Raw genomic sequence first — 22,361 nt, 5'->3', positions numbered from 1 at the left:
GTAGCATAAAAAAATCACGATTAGGTGGGAGCAAGGAGAACTTTCCATTTAGCCTTGAACTTTAATAGCTGTTGCTGACATTTAACTGTGTCTGCAGATTGACATTTGCTTCACTGAAAACTCCCCTCGGAGGAAGGAACCTGGGGAGTTTCTGGGACGCTAGCAGTCTCGGCTACAGGAGGGAGAGTCAAGCAGAGGTATATATCCATTCCAATCCTAGCCTGGGCAGCGGCATGGGAGAGAGTCGAGGGCGGAGTTTCAAGTTGACAGCGCAGAAGGACGCAATGGTAAACCACCTTGGTATTTTGACCAAGAAAACGCTCTGGCTACACTACCAGAACGACTGCAGATGGAGCATTCTGGGAGAGACATGTCCACGGAGATGTTATGGGTCGGAGGCGACAACGGCAAAAGCCAAGACAGTGAAAACAGAAAGCTTACTCGTGCTCCCGCCGCTCCAGACCGTCTTCCACGTCAAACACAAGGTAAGGCAGGAACGGCCAGTCCAGTGAACAGCGGGCCTCTTCGGTCGCTCTGTAAATGGCACCGATTGCTGTTAGGATACAGGAACGTGACTAACCAGAGCAAATTTTTGGCTGTCTTTTCCCCTTTACAGGTGGGCCAGCAGTATCAACAGCTTCAAAGGCAAGACATTACTGCATCGGCCTCCTTGCTGAACTCCCGGCCGCCTGCCTCTCCCCACTCCAGTCCATACTTCACTCTGCTGCCTGGATCATTCTTCTACAAAAACATTCAGGACACATCAGCCCACTCCTCAGAACTCCAGTGGTTGCCCACCCACCTCCACGTCAAACAGAAACTCCTCACCATTGGCTTTGGAGCACTTAATCACCTTGCCCCTCCTACTCACCTTGCTTCTCTCTACTACAAGCCAGCCTGCACACTTTGCTCCTCTAATGCTACCTTTCTCACCATGCCTCAATCTCGACTAGCTCGCCACAGACCCCTCGCCCATGTCCTGTCTCCGGCTCAGAATGCCCCCCAGCTCCAATCTGACATATACTCTCTCCCTCTTCAAAGCCTTATTGAAAACACATCTCCTCTAGGAGGCCTTGCCTGATTAAGCCCTGCCTTTCTTCTTCTCCCTCTCCCTTCTAAGTTGCCCTGACTTGCTCTTATTGTTCTTCCCACCCTCCCAGCCCCACAGCACTTATCTACATATCTGTAATATATGTATTTATATTACTGCCTGTCTCCCCCCCACCTCTAGACTATAAGCTCGTTGTGGACAGGGAATGTATCTGTTTATTGTCATATCGTTCCCTCCCAAGTGCTTAGCACATTGCTGTGCACACAGTAAGCGCTCAACAAATACAACTGAATGAATGAATTCATTCTCCTGTATTGTTTCCTATTGCTCAAGGCTGTAATCTAATTAATTACTGCAAAAGTTATGACTAACAAAAGCTTGAAAGAAGAGAGGAAAGTTAATACCTACACAAAGAAAGGGAATTGGCTGTGGATCGCAAATCCCAGTCCTTCCAAAATTCCCTTTTTTCATATGTATGTTATTTGATAAGCACTTACTATATGCCAGACACTGTATTAAGCGCTGGGGTGGAAACAAGATAATCAGTTTGGACATAGTCCGTGTCCCATTTTAGAGATGAGGCAACTGAGGCACAGAGAAGTTCACTTATTCATTCATTCAATCATACTGGGTGCTTACTGTGTGCACAGCAGTGTACTAAGCACTTGGAAAGTACAATTTGGCAACAGAGACAATCCCTACCCAACAATGGGCTCACAGTCTAGAATGGGGAGATGAGGGAACCGAGGGCTGGGGAAGTGAAGTGACTTGCCCAAGGTCACACAGCAGACAAGTGGCAGAGCCGGGATTAGAACTCATGACCTTCTGATTCCCAGGCCCGTGCTCTATCACACAGCAGAAAAGTCACAGAGCAGGAATTAGCACCTATCACCAAACCTGCGGAACTGACCTGCTAGTTTTCAAGCTTCGGCCATAAATATAGTTAGATGGGAACAGGCATATGTCAGGATGCATTCTATATTGAAAGGTGAGCTGCAAAATAGGCGCTTTCCTGGCCAGATTCTGCTCCACCTGATTCTCCAGGTTTTTACACAAACGAGCCATCATAGACTGGTCAAAGCCAAACTCTTGCGCCTTCTGTCATGGGGAAAAAAAAAAAAACAACAGAAACAAAACACAGAGCACTGACTTGTTGGAATTGTACTTAAATTTCTTGGCAATATTTCCATCCAAAAATTTATCAGGCAAGTCCTTCTAAGTAGTAGAAGATGAGAAGATCTTCCGAGGCTCAGAGGGCTCTGAATACTTGGGTGGAAATGTTTCCTTCCAACATAACTTTCCCACTCTGCCCTCGACAAGTGGCTGATTACAGAACACGTATTTTTTTTTACACATTTCAGCAAATGCAGTGTACTTCCCCCTCCCCATCTAAACTGTAAGCTCGTTGTGGGCGGCGACTGCATCTACCGATTCTGATATACTGTTCTCTCCCCAGCGCTTGGTACAATCCTTCTAGACTTCAAACACACTGTGGGCAGGGTCTGTTGACTGCTGTACTGTACTCTCCCAAGTGCTTAGTACAGTGCTCTGCACACGGTAAGCACTCAATAAATACGACTGACTGACTTATTGGTTTGCACCCATAAGCACTCAATAAATATGATTAATTGATTGATTCCTAGTACTGTCCGATTAACCGTGGCTTGGTGAGGGGGCTGTCTGCTATCCTCGCTTTAGAGAGGGCAACAGAGCTGCTTAAGACCAGAAAAACTCTCTGCTTAGTCCTCTCATAACCTGAGTTCTTGCTGACAAATCCTTTCTCCTTATACATGTCACTTTTTCTTCTACAGGAAGAGAGAAGTTGGGCTATGAGAGCAAACATGATGGGGGAGGGTTTTTTTTTTTTTTCCTAACTGCAAAACTGTCTTAAATATTGCTTTGCTGCATTACTGAAAACAGAAGCCCAAACTGGAAAGTAATAAGAATAATAGTGATATTTGTTAAGCATTTACTTCATGCCAAGCCCTATACTAAACACTAAGATATAAGATATTCAGGACAGAGACAGTCCCTGTTCCTCAAAGGGTTTGCAGTCTAAAGGGGAGGGAGAACAGATATTCAATCCCCATTTTACAATTGCGGAAACTGAGACACAGAGAAGTGAAATGATTAGCCTAGAGTCACACAGCAGGCAAAGTAGTGGGGCTAGAATTAGAACTCAGGTCCGCTCACTCCCAGGCCCATGCTCTATCCCACCAGGTCATGCTGATGATTTTTCTTGCAGAATTCCAGAACACTGATTAATATTCCACCCATTAAAAATAAACCAGCTACTAAGACAAACTAATCAAACCAATGCAGAGACAAATTAGTCTTCCTGAAATGGCTTTTCTCTTTCATGACACCCTCCCTTTGTTATTCTCTCGAAACCAGAAGTCCTTTCAGCCCAGCCTAAAATCTGCTCAGTTCTTACCAGAGAGATGATTGTGGGAGGGAGCTGCTTAGGATCTCCAACCAGGACGAGCTTGTTGCAGCGATGGATGAGGGGAATCAATGTCTCCAATTCGCAAGCCTGTCCAGCCTTAGAAGTATACGGAGAAGGGGAACATTTCATTTCTTCAATCCATTCGACCAACTACAGTTCCTACAAAACTTCCATGCTTGCCACCCCAAATAAAATTTGATTCTTTGTTCCCATCCTTCAGTGTTTTGAGCGAACACAAAGATCTGTCTGTAGTAAACAGATATCTGCCGTAGTCCGTTATCACAAAATCTGGAAGTGCTCCTTCACTGACAACCTAATTTTGGGAAATGTCTCGAGTTTTCCTGAGACAGTACCAATCTTTCGGCAGCCACAAAATAGGTGGTAACAGCTGTAGCTTCCAGAATGCTTAGCTGGTTAAGCAGACCTTACTTATAAGAATTTATGCACATTATGCCCGGTCCTGTCACCGTAATGCAACACTGTGAAGAAAACAGGTTAGGAACAATCAAGAACTACAAATTCAACTGAGCTTCTAACACCCAGCGCAACCTATGGTCTTGGCGGGCTTTGTTCTCACTAAGTGTCAATGGATTGGTGTTTTGATATCAAAAACCTAGCCAGCCTATAGTCCTATAGCTTTGATTGACTTTACTGACCTCATCAACAATGACGCAACTGAAAGGTTCATATCCTTGTCGACGAAAAGCAGATTCCAGCAAAAAACCTCCGCTTGTACTCAGGGTGCAGCAGATGATGTGTGATCCCAGGATGATGTTGCTTTGTATTTCCTGAGGGCGGCCTCGAACCTCAAAGCACAAGGGGAGACTACTCAATACTGGAACTTATTTATGAAGTGCTCACTTTCCTAATTTGGCGGGTTAACTCATTTCTGACTACCAAAGAAGCAATTTCTACCAGGTTCATTTGTCTTGTCTTAGGCTTTCGAGTCATTTCCGACCCATAGTGACTCCATGGACCCATGTCTCCCAGAATGCCCCACCTCCATCTGCAATCGTTCTCACACACAGGGAAAAAAACCCCCAAATTTTTGCCTTAGTCAAGAACTAAAAACAGTGAAGAACTCTAGTGAATTTACAGTGAAGAAATTACTAGAAAGAATACTGTGATGGGAACCTGGAACAACTCTGAAAATATCTGGTCAAGCTAAAATGGCTGGTTTTGTTAAGATCAATCAATCAATCGTATTTATTGAGCGCTTACTGTGTGCAGAGCACTGTACTAAGCACTTGGGAAGTACAAGCTGGCAACATATAGAGACAGTCCCTACCCAACAGTGGGCTCACAGTCTAGAAGGTTTGTACTAGAAGTTCTTTCTCTGGGTACTGTGATGCACCAGGGTTGGACTGGGAGTCTAAAGGACCTGTGTTCTAATCCCTGCTCTGCCACTTGTGTGCTGGGTGACCCTGGGCAAGTCACTTCACTTCTCTGTGCCTCAGTTACCCTCACCTGTAAAATGGGGATGAGGACTTTGAGCCCCAGGTGGAACAGGGACTGTGTCCAACCTGATTATCTCTGATCTACCCCGGCGGTTAGATCAGTGCTTGGTACATAGTAAGTGCTTAACAAATATCACAATTATTATCATTATTATTGATAGAAAGATCCTAAGGTTACTTTCTTAGGTCATTAAGAACAGATGAGGTAAATGAGGAACAGAGAAGTGAAGTGAGATCACACAGCAGATGAGTGGCAGCAGACGAGTAGCGGAGCTGGAATCAGAATGTAGGTCCTTTCAACTCTCAGGCCTGTTCTCTATCCACTAGGCCACGCTGCTTCTGAGGCATTCTCCCGTGAGCTTTGGATATTGCTTCCCATTCAACAGGTGCTCAATAAATACCACTGATTGAACGATGCATACATTTTTCTGAGAAGTGTTAGTTCGGTAGAGATTAGGTGAAATAGTGTTAATAGGTAAAAACATCTATAATTGATACTTCTGTATGAAGCTGCCCTAAGAAAGTACCTTACCTCTTTTAGTTTAGAAGCCAGTTGTTCTCTCTGCGCTGAGAGTCTGGCGATTTCTTCATCTAAATTTTGGCTCTGTAAATCACAAACAATAGCAACACTGTTCATATTGAGTTTTACCATGTGTGCAAGGTCTTAAATGCCTTCAGATTTTCTAAACACATGACAAATTCCCTAACACTGGCTTTAAGGTACTAAATCTGCTCTCTCCCTTTTACTTATCTACTCTTTTCATCCGAAACATTCCAGGGTAACCTACCCACTTCACCTCGTTCCTGACACTTCCCGCTGCCGACCTACTGTTTTAGCTCTCCCTCTTGCTTGGATCTCCCTTCCCATTCATTCATTCAATCGTATTTATTGAGCGCTTACTGTGTGCAGAGCACTGTACTAAGCGCTTGGGAAGTACAAGTTGGCAACATATAGAGACGGTCCCTACCCAACAGCGGGCTCACAGTCTAGAAGACATTCAACAGACCACCTGTTCTCCCCATCTTCAAAGCCCTTGTGAAATCACATCTCCTCTAGGCAAGAGCTCAATAAACACCACTGATTGATTGACTGGGGCCTTCCCTGATCAATTTCTAATCACCCCATCACCAATTCAGCACTTCCCTACTGCCACGTACACCCTTCTGAGCCACTTAAGCATTTAAATACTCATACCCACCTCGACAGTACTTTTTTTAAAATGGCATTTATTAAGCACTTACTAAGGACCAGGCACCATACTATGTGCTGGTGGTAGATACTAGTTAATCAGCCTGGACACAGGCCATGTCCCACTTGGGACTCACAGTCTTTATCCCCATTTTACAGATGAGGTAAAATAAGGTAATCTGAGGAAAACTGAGGCACAGAGAAGTTGATTGATTTGTCCTCAAGGTCACACAGCAGACAAGTGGCGAAGCCAGCATTAGAACCCAGGTCTTTCCGACTCCCAGAACCGAGACTTATCCAGCTAGGCCACGCTGTTTCCCAAATGCACTTATGTACATTTTTTATATTCTATAACTGCAATGGTAATTTAAAGATCCTTGAGGCAGAGACCATGTCTATTAGTTCTAGTGCACTCTCCCAAGTGCTTAGTACCAAATTCTGTTCACAGGCACCCGACAAGTTTGATTGATTAGTTGAAGACCCATGCTTATAATCAAACACCTATCACTTAGTTAGCTTTAGGCTGCTACTCAACAGTGTGGGAAGCATCATGGCCTAGTGGATAGAGCACGGTCCTGGGAGCCAGAAGGACCTGGCTTCTAATCCCAGCTCCACTACATGTCTGCTACGTGACCTCGGGCAAGTCACTCAACTTCTCTGTGCCTCAGTTCCCTCATCTGCAAAACGGGGACTGAGACTGTAAGCCCCATGTGGGACAGGGACTGAATCCAACCTGATTACCTTGTACCTATCCCAGTGCTTAGAACAGTGCCTGGCACAGAGTAGGTGCTTGAACAAATCCATTTAAAGGAAGAAAAGAAAAAATAAACATAGCCAAGAAACTTTACCTACCTTCTCTCCTTTCTCACATCGGTCCATAGCACGCTGGCGAGAAAGTTGGTCCAGCTGGTGATCCAGAGCTTCCTTTCGCTTGTGAAGATCTTGATCACGACTGGGCAAGGCCTTTTCTGAAATGGAACAAAAAAAAAAAAAGATCACAGTGAGAATGAAGGTGACAGTTTTAACATGGACCCTTTTGCTTAAAACAAACCTCACCTAGAAAATCCTCATTTCAGTCTAGTTTCTTATTTTGGGCACAGACTTCCAGTTTCATTTGCTATCAATGACATAAGCTAATAAACCAAACCAGGTAGGGAAAAGTACAAAAGCTTGACATGACTTACTCATTCTGTAGTTAACTTGGCTGTCCAGGCTAAATTTCAAGACCTCACTGGAGATGGACTTTTCTGGACCCAGTCGCACTAAATTTATATCTCCACAATTTCCTGTTGATAAAATTCACCCAGGAAAAAATTCATTCATTCGTATTTATTGAGCACTTACTGTGTGCAGAGCACTGTATTAAGCGCTTGGGAAGTACAAGTTGGCAACATGTAGAGACAGTCCCTACCCAACAGCGGGCTCACAGTCTAGAAGGGGGAGAAAGACAACAAAGCAAAACATATTAACAAAATAAAATAAATAGAATAGTAAATACGTACAAGTAAAATAGAATAATAAATATGTACAAACATATATACAGGTGCTGTGGGGAGGGGAAGGAGGTAAGGCAGGGGGGATGGGGGAGAGGAGGGGGAGAGAAAGGAGGGAGCTCAGTCTGGGAAAGCCTCCTGGAGGAGGTGAGCTCTCAGTAGGGCTTTGAAGGGAGGAAGAGAGCTAGCTTGGCGGATGTGCGGAGGGAGGGCATTCTAGGCCAGGGGGAGGACGTGGGATGGGAGTCGATGGGGGAACAGGCGAGAACGAGGCCCAGTGAAGAGGTTAGTGGCAGAGGAGCAGAGGGTGCGGGCTGGGCTGGAGAAGGAAAGAAGGGAGGTGAGGTAGGAGGGGGTGAGGTGATGGACAGCCTTGAAGCCCAGGGTGAGGAGTTTTTGCCTGATGTGTAGGTTGATTGGTAGCCACTGGAGATTTTTGAGGAGGGGAGTAACATGCCCAGAGCGTTTCTGCACAAAGATGATCTGGGCAGCAGCGTGAAGTATAGATTGAAGTGGGGAGAGACAGGAGGATGGGAGATCAGAGAGGAGGCTGACGCATGGACATTCCCCAATCCTCTCCTTTTTCCCCAATCCAATATCGGAGCAAACATTTCAAAGATGTCAAGGGCTGAACAAATCCACAATTCTTCATCTTTGGAGGAAAATTACGGGAGCTACAGGTATAGCTTGTGGCGTCAGAAAAACACAGCTAACCTCATCATTTTTACTATGTTTCTGTTTATACTAAATGGCCGTTAGTTCCAATTTGAGGTTTCTCCTAATGCCAATAGAACCTTTTGAACCATGAGTTTCCAATCCCCTCTAACAGGGTCCTACGGCTTCAAGCAGGGAAAAGAGGTGGGACTTCGGGTTACTTGTCATTTCGCCTCCAAAGTTATCGTCATTAAATGTAAAACGTAAAAAACCACTAAAGAATCATACCCAAAGGGCTCTTCTTGTTTTGGCATTTTTCTTTAAATTCAAGAATGATCTTTTTCATAAGTTCATCGATGGCCGCATTGGAGGGTGCACACACTAAGACACGGTTTCGTTTAATTTTGGCGTTCAAGTTCGGAGCCGGTCTCTCCTTAGGTGTCTACGGAATATCCAAAGAAAACCCACGATGAGCCCCGCTTGCCACATTTCAAAGTTGAAAGTATGCAGAGGTCTGAAAACGACAATTTCATTCCCAAATCTAAGAGCCTAAAGCCGCCAGGGTTCCTGAGCAGTAGGGATCGGCACCCTTGGTTTCAAATTCCTTTTTAGTCGCGTTTTAGCAGCTCGTGAAAGATCTCGTGTCACTGATGGAAACGGTAGGCTCCCCCAGAACCCTCCACTGACAGTGCCGTCTTACGGTCCTCCTAACTCCTGACTGTGGAGGCATATCATGGATTCTCTGCTTCTCCCCCCCATCATCACCAGCCCACCTACAGCAGCTGAGGAGTCTGAACCTGATTAGGTTTCTTTCTCCTTTCTAGGGTGGGGCTGAGATGTTGGGGGAAAAGGGTGAGCTGGGTCTCGGGTGCCAACTTGGCAAACTCTGTCCTTAAAAAGGGCATCAGCGTGATGTTACTTAGACTCTGGGCCCCATGTGGGACAGGGACTGGGTCCAACCTAATTAACTTGCACCTATCCCAGTGTTTAGAACAGTGTTTGGACACACAATAAGTGCTTAAATACCATAAAAAAGGTACATGTATGTGAAACGTGCATTTTCAAGAAATGATCAGCTGCACTAAACAAAAGCACCTCCGCCGTTATCAAAGCATTTATTGAGTGCCTGTGTCCAGCACACTGGGCTAAGCACTTAGGGAACAACACTCCTCGGCTCACTACTTCTCTCATGAAACAAAAACTCTTCGCCGTCAGCTTGAAGGCTCTCCAGCAGCTGTCTTTCCCTGTCTTCTCCTGACAGATAAACCTCTGCTCACACTTCTTAGCTCCTCCCAAACAAAACACTTATACCTCACCCATGACTCTCCTATTTGATGATGATGATGGTATTTGTTAAGCGCTTACTATGTGCAAAGGACTTTTCTAAGCACTGACGCCTTTCCCGTGGCCTAGGAACCACCTTCCCTTTCGGCTCTGCCATTCCAGGCCCCTCCCCTCCTTAAAGTTTTCCTGAAACGGGACCTCTTCCAAGAGATTAAGCTGCCTACCCTACTGCTTTCTTAGTCATGTAACCCCAGGCTGTCAATTTAGCACTCAAGCATATATTTCTATTTATTTGTGCTCATTTAACGGCTTACTTGTGGTCTATCATTTCTACCCTCTTACTCTTTTTCCTATTGTACCGCCGATCACTTGTGGCCTGTTAGACTCATCCGTTCTTTTTTTTAAAAAATGGTATGTGTTATGTGCTTATTAAGTGCTAGGCACTGTTCTAAATGCTGGGATAGATACAAGGTCATCAGGTTGGACACAGTCCATGTCCCATATGGGGCTCACAGTCTGAATCCCCATTTTACAGATGAGGGAATTGAGGCCCAAAGAAGTGAAGTGACTTGCCCAAGGTTGCACAGCAGAAAAGTGGTGGAGCCGGTATTCAAACACAGGTCTTTGACTCCCGGGCCTGTGCTGCTTCTCATCTAATGAATTTGTCTTTAGATAAACTCAGTGAGGGCAGGGATCCATTTTTAACTTCTACTGAGCAATGGTCAACCGCTTCCGTATTTTTACCAAGAAAACTCTATGGATATGCTACAGGATGATTGCAGATGGAGTTGGGGCATTCTGGGAGAGATCAATCAATCAATCAATTGTATTTATTGAGCGCTTACTGTGTGCAGAGCACTGTACTAAGCGCTTGGGAAGTACAAGTTGGCAACATATATGTGTCCATGTGTCCATGGATGTGTCCATAGAGAGATGTGTCCATGGCGTTGCTACGGGTTGGAGACAACCCGACAGCAAAAAAGACAAGTGTGCACCCCATCTAGTACAGTACTCTGTACTAATATCATTGTTGAAGAAAATATAGTGGCTTTTGCTAGGAGATTGGGAAGTCTACGTTAGTTTTAACATAATACTGAAAGAGCATTTTCAAACGGCAGTGACAGGAACACTATCTGACATTTATGCTCTATACAAATGCCTTCCCAAATCCATCTCCCTTTCCCCTAATCTTCCAGACCATACTTCACCCCATCTCAAAAACCTTCCTGAAATTCCATCTACTCCCCCAGGAAGCTCTCCCCAGTTAATTCAAAACACCCAGCTACGTCAGTCCAACACTAATCCATGGCACTTTAATCGTAATCTAAGCACTCCTACACATATGCATATCTTTTAAAATCATATATTTACTGTACATTCAATTAATTGTTTTGGCTGTTTCATCCTGTGTTTGAACTGCTTCCTGCTAACACTTGTTCTTCCTCTGGCTTTTAACCTGTAAGCTCGAGAACAGGGAACATGTGTCTTGCTACTGCTGTACTCTCCCCAGCACTTAGTAGGGGTTAAAAAAAAACCAAAACACCACTGATTGATTGATGGACTGACTAGATGAGGGGAGAGCAAATGAACTAAATTGGAGGTGAGAACCAACTTGGAAAGAGGAAAGCAAATGGAGTCAAAAGAGGTGATGGAGCACGGGGTAGCTCTCCAAACTCACATTCATTCACCAGAGACACATTAGGTACCCCAGGCTGCAGGACGGCAGCTTGCTCCAAAATACCACTGTAACTTAAAGGATTGGGAAAGCCTGGTCCCAGAAGTCCTACCTCTTCAAAAACTCTAATCAGTCGGTGATATCCTAGAAAATTTCCTGGCCTGTTTCAAAAAGGCAGCCTAATTTTACCCAAGTGGCTAATTTCACACAGGAAAATGCTCTCTGCCATCCTCTCTGATTCATAAACACTCCAACAGAAACCACCTCCTCAGCCAAGTCTATGGTATCGTTACTACCCTTACTTTCGTTCTGCATTCACCTAGCATCGTTTTTCAAAGAAGCATCCTTTAGAAACATTTACCCCAAAGGTGCTGCGAAAATCCCTACTCAAGAATCTCCAACCTACCACAAACACCTGCCTCCACGGAGACAAAGACCATTCATTAAGTTACACTGAAAGTTATTGTAACACTGCAAAGCCATGAGTAGAGTGTAACGCTGCTTTAGAGTAGTTCACTATTACCTAAGCCCTTATTTAAGGTGGGTCTTTAATGGACAGCATTTACTTTTCTATTCAAAATAATCAGAGTTAACCCCCTTCTCCCCCCTCAAGTCTCATCCCCATCACCTCAGTCACCCACAACCTGGAGTTTGCTTGTCATACAGAATGGAAGCGTGTTTCAGTGCCTGTTTGTTTGTTTGTTTGTTGCCTGTTTGTTTCAGTGCCAAAGGGATGCAGTTAATTTCTTTAGCACCCTTGGGCCTGCCTTGGAATGCTTTCACCCCGTTGCCCTTTACGGTTTGAACTGGACAGACTGACAGCAAGTAGTCAACTCTATGAGAAGGAGGAGGAGGGTGGAAGAGTCTTTTTTTCCTTCCCCCACCCAGAATTCACCCCCTTCCTGCTGCCACTGAGTATGGTGGGGGGTTTTTTGCTTTCCTTTGGGGTGGGAGGGAGGGTTGGTACCAGAGCGGGATCCCCCCTATAACCAGACCTGACCCCTGGAGCAGGACAGTGAGGTCCAACCTCAATACTTAAACCACCGAAGTGGAAAATTGAACATACGACTGATTGATGCCCTCCTAACGAATACTACACCTCATTCAGGATGCGATGCAAGAGACCAATAATCGTTCTTGATTTCCCTGTTCCAGGTGGTCCGTGAATCAAACAGATTCTAGGGAGTGACGGATGCAGCATCACCATGCTATAGGCGGTCTCAATTGCTTTCTTTTGGTCTTCATTGAAATCTTTCAGGTAAGCAACCTGTTTTTTAAAAAAAGCAATGAAAAACATTTGTTGCTTTTTCTTTTCTGACATTTGGAGAGGGAGGTAATAGTTGTAGTAATAGCATGTATCGAGTGCTTAAATAGCAGCTTGGCTTAGTGGAAAGAGCACAGGCTTTGGAGTCAGAGGTCATGGGTTCGAATCCCAGCTCCACCACATGTCTGCTGTGTGACATGGGCAAGTCACATAACTTCTCTGAGCCTCAGTTCCCTCATCTGTAAAATGGGGATGAAGACCGTGAGCCCCACGTGGGACAACCTGATCGCCTTGTATCCACCCCAGCGCTTAGAGCAGTGCTTTGCACATAGTAAGCACTTAACAAATGCCATCATTATTATTATTTAATAATTGTGGCATGTGTCAAGCGGTTACTATGTGCCAGGCATTGTACTAAGTGCCTGGATAGATACAAGAAAATCAGGTTGGACACAGTCAATCAATCAATCATATTTGTTGAGCGCTTACTGTGTGCAGAGCACTGTACTAAGTGCTTGGGAAGTACAAGTTGGCAACATATAGAGCCAGTCCCTACCCAACAGTGGGCTCACAGTCTTAATCCCCATTTTATAGTTGAGGTAACAGAAGCAGAGAGAAGTGAAGCAACTTGCCTAAGGGTCACACAGCAGACGGAGCCGGGATTAGAACTCAGGTCCTTGTGAGTCCCAGGCCACTCTGCTTACTGGGTGCAGGGCACTGTACTAGGCGCAGAGAGAGAGAATACATATGTAGCAATTAGATGTGGATCCTGTCCCTTAGGGTGTTCACAATTTAAGTGGGCCAAACGGACTGGAGATAGACAACAGGAATGATGAAACATTAAAACACTGACAAAGCTAGGTTTGATCTCTTCCCTCTACAGTGCCATTCCCTACTTTGGAATAAATAGATCCTCAAGCCTTACCTGCGCCCACCCTACTTCTACACTTGCAAAACAGCCAATATTTCTGAACTCATCAAGGAGGCAAATGGACTGTTTCCACAACAGTCACCTTTCAATCAATCAATCGTATTTATTGAGCGCTTACTGTGTGCAGAGCACTTTCCTCTAATCAGGATTTTCAGAATGTTCTTCATCTTTAGTCCACTCATTCAGCTCTAACAAATTTTTCCGTTTTGTTAGAGAGTACAAAAACACAGTATGCTCAGGAACTAAAATAAACTGTCCCTATTTTTTTATGGTGTTTAAGCACTGGGGTAGACACAAGTTAACCAGGTTGGACACAGTCCATGTACCACATGGGGCTCACAGTCATAATCCCCACTTTATAGGTGAGGGCACTGAAGCACAGACACGTGAAGTGACCTGCCCAAGTTCACTCAGGAGACAAGTGGCAGAGTGGGGGTTAGAAACCAGCCTGCTTTCTCTCTCTTTCCAACAGAAAGATGACGACATCAAAGGCAACGTGGACAGGAGACAGGGCATTGGGCTGAGAGGCAAAAGGCTGGGTTGTAGTTCCTGTTCTGCCTTTATGTGAAGTTTGGGGAAGTCATTCACTGAATGACTCAGCCTCCTCCTCCGTAAAACAGGAACGACTACTCCTTCCAAAAAGGTGAATAAAAAAATGAGATCACTGTCGTGAAAGAATTTTCAATAAAAGGCACTGTCTAAATTCAAAGTATATCCTTTTCTTCTTCTGTGTTCTGGCAGTCTTGTAGTTCCTCTTGCTTTCAGGACTTCTCTATCTGAGTGTCCCGCCAACACCTCAAACTTAACATGTCCCAAACAGCGCTCATCTTCCCACCTAAACCCTGTTACCTGCCTGACCTTCCCATCACTACAGACAGCACCTCCATCCTCCCTGTCTCACGAGTCCGTAACCATGGACTTGACTGATCCCTCACATTCAACCATATATTCAATCCGTCACCAAATCCCACAAATGCTTCCATTTCACCACATCTCTAGAAGCTGTCCTCTCCTCGCCAACCTAACTGCTTAGGTTAGGTTCCCCTCCCCATCCCCTACCTTACCTCCTTCCCCTCCCCACAGCACCTGTATATATGTACATATGTTTGTACATATTTATTACTCTATTTATTTATTTTACTTGTGCGTATTTATTCTATTTATTTTATTTTGTTAATATGTTTTGTTTTGTTGTCTGCCTCCCCCTTCTAGACTGTGAGCCCGCTGTTGGGCAGGGACCATCTCTATATGTTGCCAGTTTGTACTTCCCAAGCGCTTAGCACAGTGCTCTGCACACAGTAAGCACTCAATAAATACGAATGAATGAATGAACTGCTACCATGCTGATCTGAGCATTTATCGGGAGAAGCAGCGTGGCTCGGTGGAAAGAGCCCGGGCTTTGGAGTCGGAGGTCATGGGTTCAAGTTCCGACTCTGCCAACTGTCAGCTGTGTGACTTTGGGCAAATCACTTCACTTCTCTGGGCCTCAGTTACCTCATCTGTAAAATGGGGATTAAAACCGTGAGCCCCCTGTGGGATCACCTTGTAACGTCCCCAGCGCTTAGAACAGTGCTTTGCACATACCAAGCGCTTCACAAATACCATTATTATTATCATATCCCTCCTTGACTAGTCCTTGCTGACCTCCCTGCCTCTCCCCTCTCCAATCCTTCCTTCACTTTGCTGCCCGGATCATTTTTATTTTTCCAAAGAACTGTTCAGTCCTCGCCTCTCTGCTCCTCAAGAAACTCCAGTAGTTGCCCATCTACCTCCAAAACCAGAAACTCCTTACCGTCGGCTTAACAGACTCAGCGCACCCCCTCAGGTACCTTTCCTGCCACAAACCAGCCCGCGTGGTTTGCATCTGTAATGCCAGGCTACTCACTAGTACCCGTTACCTTCTTTTGCTATAATTGTCAACCTATGCCCACATCCTCTCTCTCTCCTGGAACTCCCTTCCCTTTCATATCTGACAGACCACCACTATCCCTGCCTTCAAAACCTTACTGGAGAAGCGGCGTGGCTCAGTGGAAAGAGCCCGGGCTTTGGAGTCAGAGGTCGTGGGTTCAAACCCCGGCTCTGCCAGTTGTCAGCTGTGTGACTTTGGGCAAGTCGCTTCACTTCTCTGGGCCTCAGTTCCCTCATCTGTAAAATGGGGATTAAGACTGTGAGTCCCACGTGGGACAGCCTGATCACCTTGTAACCTCCCCAGCGCTTAGAACAGTGCTTTGCACATAGTAAGCGCTTAACAAATGCCATCATTATTAAGATCACATCTCCTCCAAAAGGCCTTCACCGTCTAAGCCCTCAATTTTCCCCTATCAATCAATCAATTGTATTTATTGAGCACTTACTGTGTGCAGAGCACTGTACTAAGCGCTAGGCACTTGGATCTGCACTCTTTAAGCACTTGATATTCACCCCACCTCAGCCCCATGACTCTTATGTACATAGCTGCAATTTCCTGTATGTCTGTCTCCTCCTCTAGTCTGTAAGCTTCCTGTGGGCAAGGGACATGTTTACCATTTCTTTTGAATTGAACTCTCCCGAGCACTTAGTACATTGCTCTGCACACAGTAGGTGCTCAGTAAATATCACTGATTGACCGGCAGGTCCGCATGTTATGAACGACTCATGTTTAAATACTCACCCCATCTCCCCGTTTCTTCTGACACTGTGTCGCACTGTCCGGACGTGTTTGTGATGTTGTTGGATAGACTTTTCCTAATTCTACTGCGTTTTAGCCATAATGGGTTGTGAAAGACACATGTTCTGGCAGAACTGAGTGCATTACTATTATTATAATAATCGGGGCCTGCATCACATTTTCATGCTACTACAGAAAAACATTGTTATTTCTCCACCAAGGCATCTCTGATAACCTTATTTACTAAAAAGTACTAATAGAGTTCAGAAGCCATTTAAAAAAAAAAATCGCATTTCTGTGCCATCTCATAAAAATGGTCTTGACTCTAGATGCAAGGAGTACCCTGCAATGGATTTGTAGCGTCGCTTATTTATTACAGTATTTGTTAAATGCACTGTTGGGATAGACTGATTCAAGTTAATCAGGCTGGACACAATCCCTGTCCCACATCGGGGGGGGTCACAGTTTACGTAGGAGGGAGCATGGGTACCGAATCTCAAATTCATAGATGAGGAAACTGAGGCACAGAGAAGTGAAGTGACTAGCCCAGGGTCACTAGGCAGACAACTGGCAGAGCCGGGATTAGAACCCACGTTCTCCGACTCCTAGGGCCGTGCTCTTTCCACTGGGCCACGCAGGTAGCGACTACTCACTGTCTTCTCAGGAGCTGGTTTCACTGAATCCCGGGGGCAGAAGTCTGAGATGTGTGGATTTATAATTGTTCCGGCCAACGGACTTCGACTCAGTGAGAGCAAAGCTCGGAATTTACGCTGGGTAGTCACCAGAGAACTAATAATGGTGCATTTCACTGGTTGGTTTATGTAACTCGCCAAGTTGCTTTTGGTTTGAACGGCAACATTACAAATAACTTGCCGATCCGTATGCCCTATTTTTGGGGAGAAAGAAAAAGACATTAATGCTTAACAGTAGTTATGATCCAGTCACACTGCTAAAATTAGTGGGCATTTAATATGGAAGGAGAAGACAGCTTTACTCTATCACAATCCCTATGCTGAAGGTAGTACAAGTCCATCTATTTCTTTCTGTAAAGTCATAAATGAAATTACGAAAAGCAAATGCAACGGTATTTGGATGAAATCTGCCATTCGTTGCTTCATTATGTTGCCTGTGAGCCCGTTGTTGGGTAGGGACCCTCTCTATATGTTGCCGACTTGTACTTTCCAAGCGCTTAGTACAGTGCTCTGCACACAGTAAGTGCTCAATAAATACGACTGAATGAATGGTACTTACTCATCTGCCTTCATAAAGCAAAGAAGAAATTAGGCTCTGGACATATAATAAAGTGATTTAAAGCCAGATGGGTAGAAGATGAGGATCACCACCCAGTAATAGTTGGTGGCAAAGAGAGTAGGAATCCTTTACATTCCATTAAGGATTCCGAATCTCAGCATCCTGAAAAAGGAACTTAAAATTTTCACGTGCTCTGTGATAATACCACAAAAAGATTGGAAGCCAAGTTAAAGACGCAACAGAGAGCTGGACACTGTATTTTGAAAATGATCCGCTAGAGATGCTCAATGATCTAAGACTTGAAGGACACAAAAGTAACATTAAAACAGAAAGATTGTTTATCCCTGGGAAAATAAATAAATAATGGGCTTTATGTAGTGGAGAATAGCTGGAGGAAAAACTGGAAAAAAGAAATAATAAAAAATATAACAAAAGTAATATATTAATAAGGAAAAAAATAGTTTAGGGAGTATATCCTTTGGAAGGGAAAAAGAGGTCTAGTCTCATTTCTTATTACTTGGCTGCAAAATGCCTGTCTCCTAACCCCAAATTAGATTATAAAGTCCTTGGGATCCAGGAATGTTGCTTTGTGCTTGTTGTACTTTCTCAAGAACCTAATACAGCACACTGCACTCAGGTGCTCAATAAATAGCATTACTATCAATCAATGGTGTTTATTGGGTGCTTACTATGTGCACAGTAGGTACTAACCACTTGGGAGAGTACAAAGAAGACAGACAAATTCCCTGCCCACAACATTACTACTAAAGCACTGTCCTAGGAGCCTTTAAAAACAGTATACTTACTGGCTGAAGAGCGTGTAAACTGGGAAACATAAGCAGTGTGATACACTGGGTGACGTATCACTTCATTTTTTTCTGCAGCAAAACCACTTATCCCTCCAGGTACTTCCAAAAGTATTAGATCATCCTCCTTGGGGTGCAGTTGTTTAGCCATGTCTTTTTCCTTAACGTAAACTATGAAACAAACCAATGAAAGGAAAGTCACTAAGCATAATACGCCTTCCGTTCACAGATGCTCCCTCTGGTAATCAGAGGGTTTTAAGTGACGGGTGTTTCTAAGTTAAAGCAATTCAAATTTTTTTACACAGATGAAAGTTAAAGCAATTCAAATTTTTTTTTTACACAGATGAAATGAAAACAATGGAACATGGCCCAGGAAGGAGCAGTGTGGCCTACTGGAAAGAACACATTACTGGGAATCAGGAGACCTGGATTCTAATCTTGGCTCCACCACTTGACAGCTGTGGGACCATGGGTCAGTCACTTAACTTCTCTGTGCCGCAGTATCCTCATCTGTAAAACAGAGATTAAATACCTGTTCTCCCTCCCTTTAGACTCTGATTCTCATGTTGGGGAGGGGCTGTATCTATTTTGAGTGTGTTGTATCTCTTCTGAGTGTATTGTATCCATTCAAGCACTTATCCTGGTGTTCAGCACATAGTCTCCGCTTAGTAAATGGAAACGCAGCATGGCCTAATGGTTAGAGCACTGGCCTGGGAGTTGGGAGGTCATGGGTTCTAATCCAGACTCTGCCACGTGGCTGTTGTGTGACCTTGGGCAAGTCACTTCATTTCCTCTGTGCTTCAGTTCCCTCATCTGTATAATGGGGGTTGAGACTGTGAACCCCACATGGGACAGGGACTGGGTCCAACATGATTTGCTTGTATCCACCCCAGCACTTAGTACAGTGCCAGGCACATAAGAAGTACTTAAATACCAAAATTATTATTCATTCATCCAATCGTATTTAATGAGCGCTTACTGTGTGCAGAGAACTGTACTAAGCGCTTGGGAAGTACAAGTAATAATAATAATAATGATTGCATTTATTAAGCACTTACTATGTGCAAAGAACTGTTCTAAGCGCTGGGGAGGTTACAAGGTGATCAGGTTGTCCCACGGGGGGCTCACAGTCTTCATCCCCATTTGACAGATGAGGGAACTGAGGCCCAGAGAAGTGAAGTGACTTGCCCAAAGTCACAAAGCTGGCAATTGGGGGAGTCGGAATTTGAACCCATGACCTCTGACTCCAAAGCCCAGGCTTTTCCCACTGAGCCACGCTAAGTACAGTTCTAAAGCACTAAGTACAGTGATCTGCATACAGTAAGCACTCAAAGAGTACCAGTGATTGATAGCAAGCAATTAAATACCACTATCATTTGAACTATCCATATTTTTAATGTGTTTACTATGCGTCTATCAGAAGCATCACAAAAATCAAGCTGCAAAATTACTGAACACAAGTTACCATTAATGAAACAAAAACTTTGCCCCTTACCCCCAAATCACAATAAAAGTACTACATGGCCATGGCAGGTTTTTAAAATCAACTGAAGTTAATACTTCTTTACTTTTTTAAGTTCCTCAAGGGAAATTCTTTTTTATGGTATTTGTTAAGCACTTCCTATGTGCCAGGCACTGCCTTAAGCGCTGGAAAGATACAAGTTAATCAAGTTGGACACAGTCCATGTTCCACATGGGGCTCAGAGTCTTAATCCCCGTTTTACAGGTGAAGAAACTGGGACACAGAGAAGTGAAGTGACTTGGCCAAGGTCACACCGCGGACAAGTGGCAGAGCCAGCAACAGAATCCGGGTCCTTCTGACTCCCTAGCCACTAGGCCACACTGCAACCCGCCCTTTATTTATCCGGTGAAAGACTTAACCTCATCCCTTCCCTCCCACAGCCTAATTTTGAAAAGTGGAATATTTGAGAAGTGTCAATTTAAACTGACTGTCCAGTTGATCAAACCTTTTCTTTATATATATATATATATATACATATATATATATATATATATATATATATATATATATATATATATATATAAAGACTAGCTATGAAGATTGAAGACAACTCAGATAAGGGCTGTTAGGTAACGTCCCTCTTCTGGCTGCAGCCCTGCTCCAGCTCCATGAAGGTCCTTAGTACATGTGGCATTTGTTGAGCGCTTACCCTGCGCCAAGCACTGTACTAAGCGCTGGGGATAGGTACAAGCTAGTCAGAAACGGCCCTTCTCCTGCCTCAGCGGATATTCCTAGTTCCCACTGACCCTGACTTTGACCAGACGTCTCATCAACTGTGCTAAGTCACCCTAAAAACATTATAATAATAATAATATGGTATTTGTTAAGCATTCACTATGTCAGGAACTGTACTAGGCACTGGGGTGGATACAAGTTCATCAGGTTGGACGCAGTCCCTATCCCACGTGGGGCTCATGGTCTGAATCCCCATCTTACAGGTGAAGTAACTGAGGCACAGAGATGTGAAGTGACTTGCCCAAGGTCACACAGCAGACAAGTGGCAGAGCCAGGATTAGAAATATCTTCATTACTATCCTCAGTTCATTCATTCAGTCGTATTTATTGAGCACTTACTGTGTGCGGAGCACCGTCCTAAGTGCTTGGAAAGTACAATTCGGCAACAGAGACAATCCCTACCCAACAATGGGCTCACAGTCTAGAAGTTATTAGTAGTCAAGGAGCTTAAGTATCTTTCCAAAAAGGCAGGCATTAAATTCATAACTTAGCAATAATAATAATAATAATCATAATGCATTTGTTAGGCATTTGCTTTGTGCAAAGCATTACACTAAGTGCTGGGGTAAAAAGCAGTTAATCAGGTCAAAGTACCTGCCCCACATGGGGGTCCCAGTTAGGTCTTATATCTATAATTTATTTATTTACGTTACTGCCTGTCTCCCTCCATTCTAAACTGTAAGTTTGTTGTGGGCAGGGAATGTTCTGTTTATTGTGCTACTGTACTCTCCCAAGCGCTTAGTACAGTGCTCTGCACACAGACAGTGCTCAGTAAATATGATCGACTGACTGGCTGACTAGGTAGGAGGGAAAACAGGAACTGAAGCTCCATTTTACTGAAGTAACCGAGTGTCTGAAAAGTTAAGTGACCTGCCTAAGGTCACACAGCAGGTAAATGGCAGAGCCGAGATTAGAATCCTGGACTTACCCCCAGGCCCGTGCTCTTTCCACTGGTCCACACTGCTTCTATGGAATATTTAACTAGCAACCTAATTCATTTAATGAATATAAAGACTTTAATCTCAAAACCCCCTGCCAGTGAGGAATTACCCATAAATTTTGCAGAATTGACGTCACCACTGTAGAAGCTTCGTAAATGAAGCTGGTAAGAATTGTCTTTCTTCTGATTTTCCAACCATTCTTGAGCAACCTGTGGCAACAAAACGCTAAATTAGCACGAGTAAAATTTTCGGGAGCCACCGGTGTCTGAAAAGTCGAAGTTACCCGGATGAACCCAAGGAATACGTTATGGTGAGAATTCTAACCTGAGACATGGGTCAGAAAAACTCTTTAGCTCGTTGTGGGCAGAGACGAGGGAAAATGTAAACTGCAGCCTCTAGCAAATATGTGCTTAATACAGTGCTCTGCAGATAATAAACTCTCAATATTGGTGAGCCCATTGTTGGGCAGGGACTGTATGTGTCGCCAACTTGTACTTCCCAAGCGCTTAGTACAGTGCTCTGCACACAGTAAGCGCTCAATACAATTGAATGAATGATGGCAGTCACTTATATTGTTGTGAGGTACTCTCCCAAGTGCTCAGTACAGTGCTCTGCACACAGTAAGTGCTCAATAAATACGATTGAATGAATGAATGATGACAGTGAGGTACTCGCCCAAGTGCTCAGTACAGTGCTCTGCACACAGTAAGTGCTCAGTAAATCCCACTAACTGACTGACCTGTCTTCTACTTGGGCCATCTGGGCCCAGAGAAGTGAAGTGACTTGCCCAAAGTCACACAGCTGACGATTGGCAGAGCCAGGATTTGAACCCACGGCCTCTGACTCCAAAGCCCATGCTCTTTCCACAGAGCTACGCTGCTTCTCAGTTGTGTATCTCCAGCCCCGATCTCTCTCCCTCTCAGCAGTCTCGCATTTCCCACTGATTTCAAGACATCACTACTTGGAGGTCCTCCTGCCACCTCAAACTTAACGGCTGTCTAAAACAGAACTTATC

At 44.4% G+C, this 22,361-nt stretch overlaps 1 protein-coding gene across 1 annotated transcript in view; it reads right to left on the bottom strand.

Annotated features, from left to right (window-relative positions):
• Positions 1-22,361, bottom strand: part of SETX (senataxin) — a 69,310-nt gene that overhangs the window by 15,144 nt on the left and 31,805 nt on the right. The window contains exons 10-21 of the mRNA XM_038746037.1: positions 21,456-21,555; positions 18,149-18,319; positions 16,745-16,977; positions 12,349-12,516; positions 8,579-8,732; positions 7,328-7,429; positions 6,996-7,111; positions 5,487-5,558; positions 4,154-4,303; positions 3,486-3,593; positions 1,962-2,149; positions 442-534 (exon numbers count right to left, since the gene is read on the bottom strand). Of these exons, the coding sequence (XP_038601965.1) occupies positions 442-534; positions 1,962-2,149; positions 3,486-3,593; positions 4,154-4,303; positions 5,487-5,558; positions 6,996-7,111; positions 7,328-7,429; positions 8,579-8,732; positions 12,349-12,516; positions 16,745-16,977; positions 18,149-18,319; positions 21,456-21,555 (1,655 nt within the window). The remainder of the gene's footprint in view (positions 1-441; positions 535-1,961; positions 2,150-3,485; positions 3,594-4,153; positions 4,304-5,486; positions 5,559-6,995; positions 7,112-7,327; positions 7,430-8,578; positions 8,733-12,348; positions 12,517-16,744; positions 16,978-18,148; positions 18,320-21,455; positions 21,556-22,361) is intronic.

Source organism: Tachyglossus aculeatus, chromosome 4, assembly GCF_015852505.1.
Source record: "Tachyglossus aculeatus isolate mTacAcu1 chromosome 4, mTacAcu1.pri, whole genome shotgun sequence".
In the NCBI taxonomy this organism is placed as follows: domain Eukaryota; kingdom Metazoa; phylum Chordata; class Mammalia; order Monotremata; family Tachyglossidae; genus Tachyglossus; species Tachyglossus aculeatus.
Note: the sequence above shows the minus strand (reverse complement) of the source record. Positions and strands in the feature narration are given on the sequence as shown.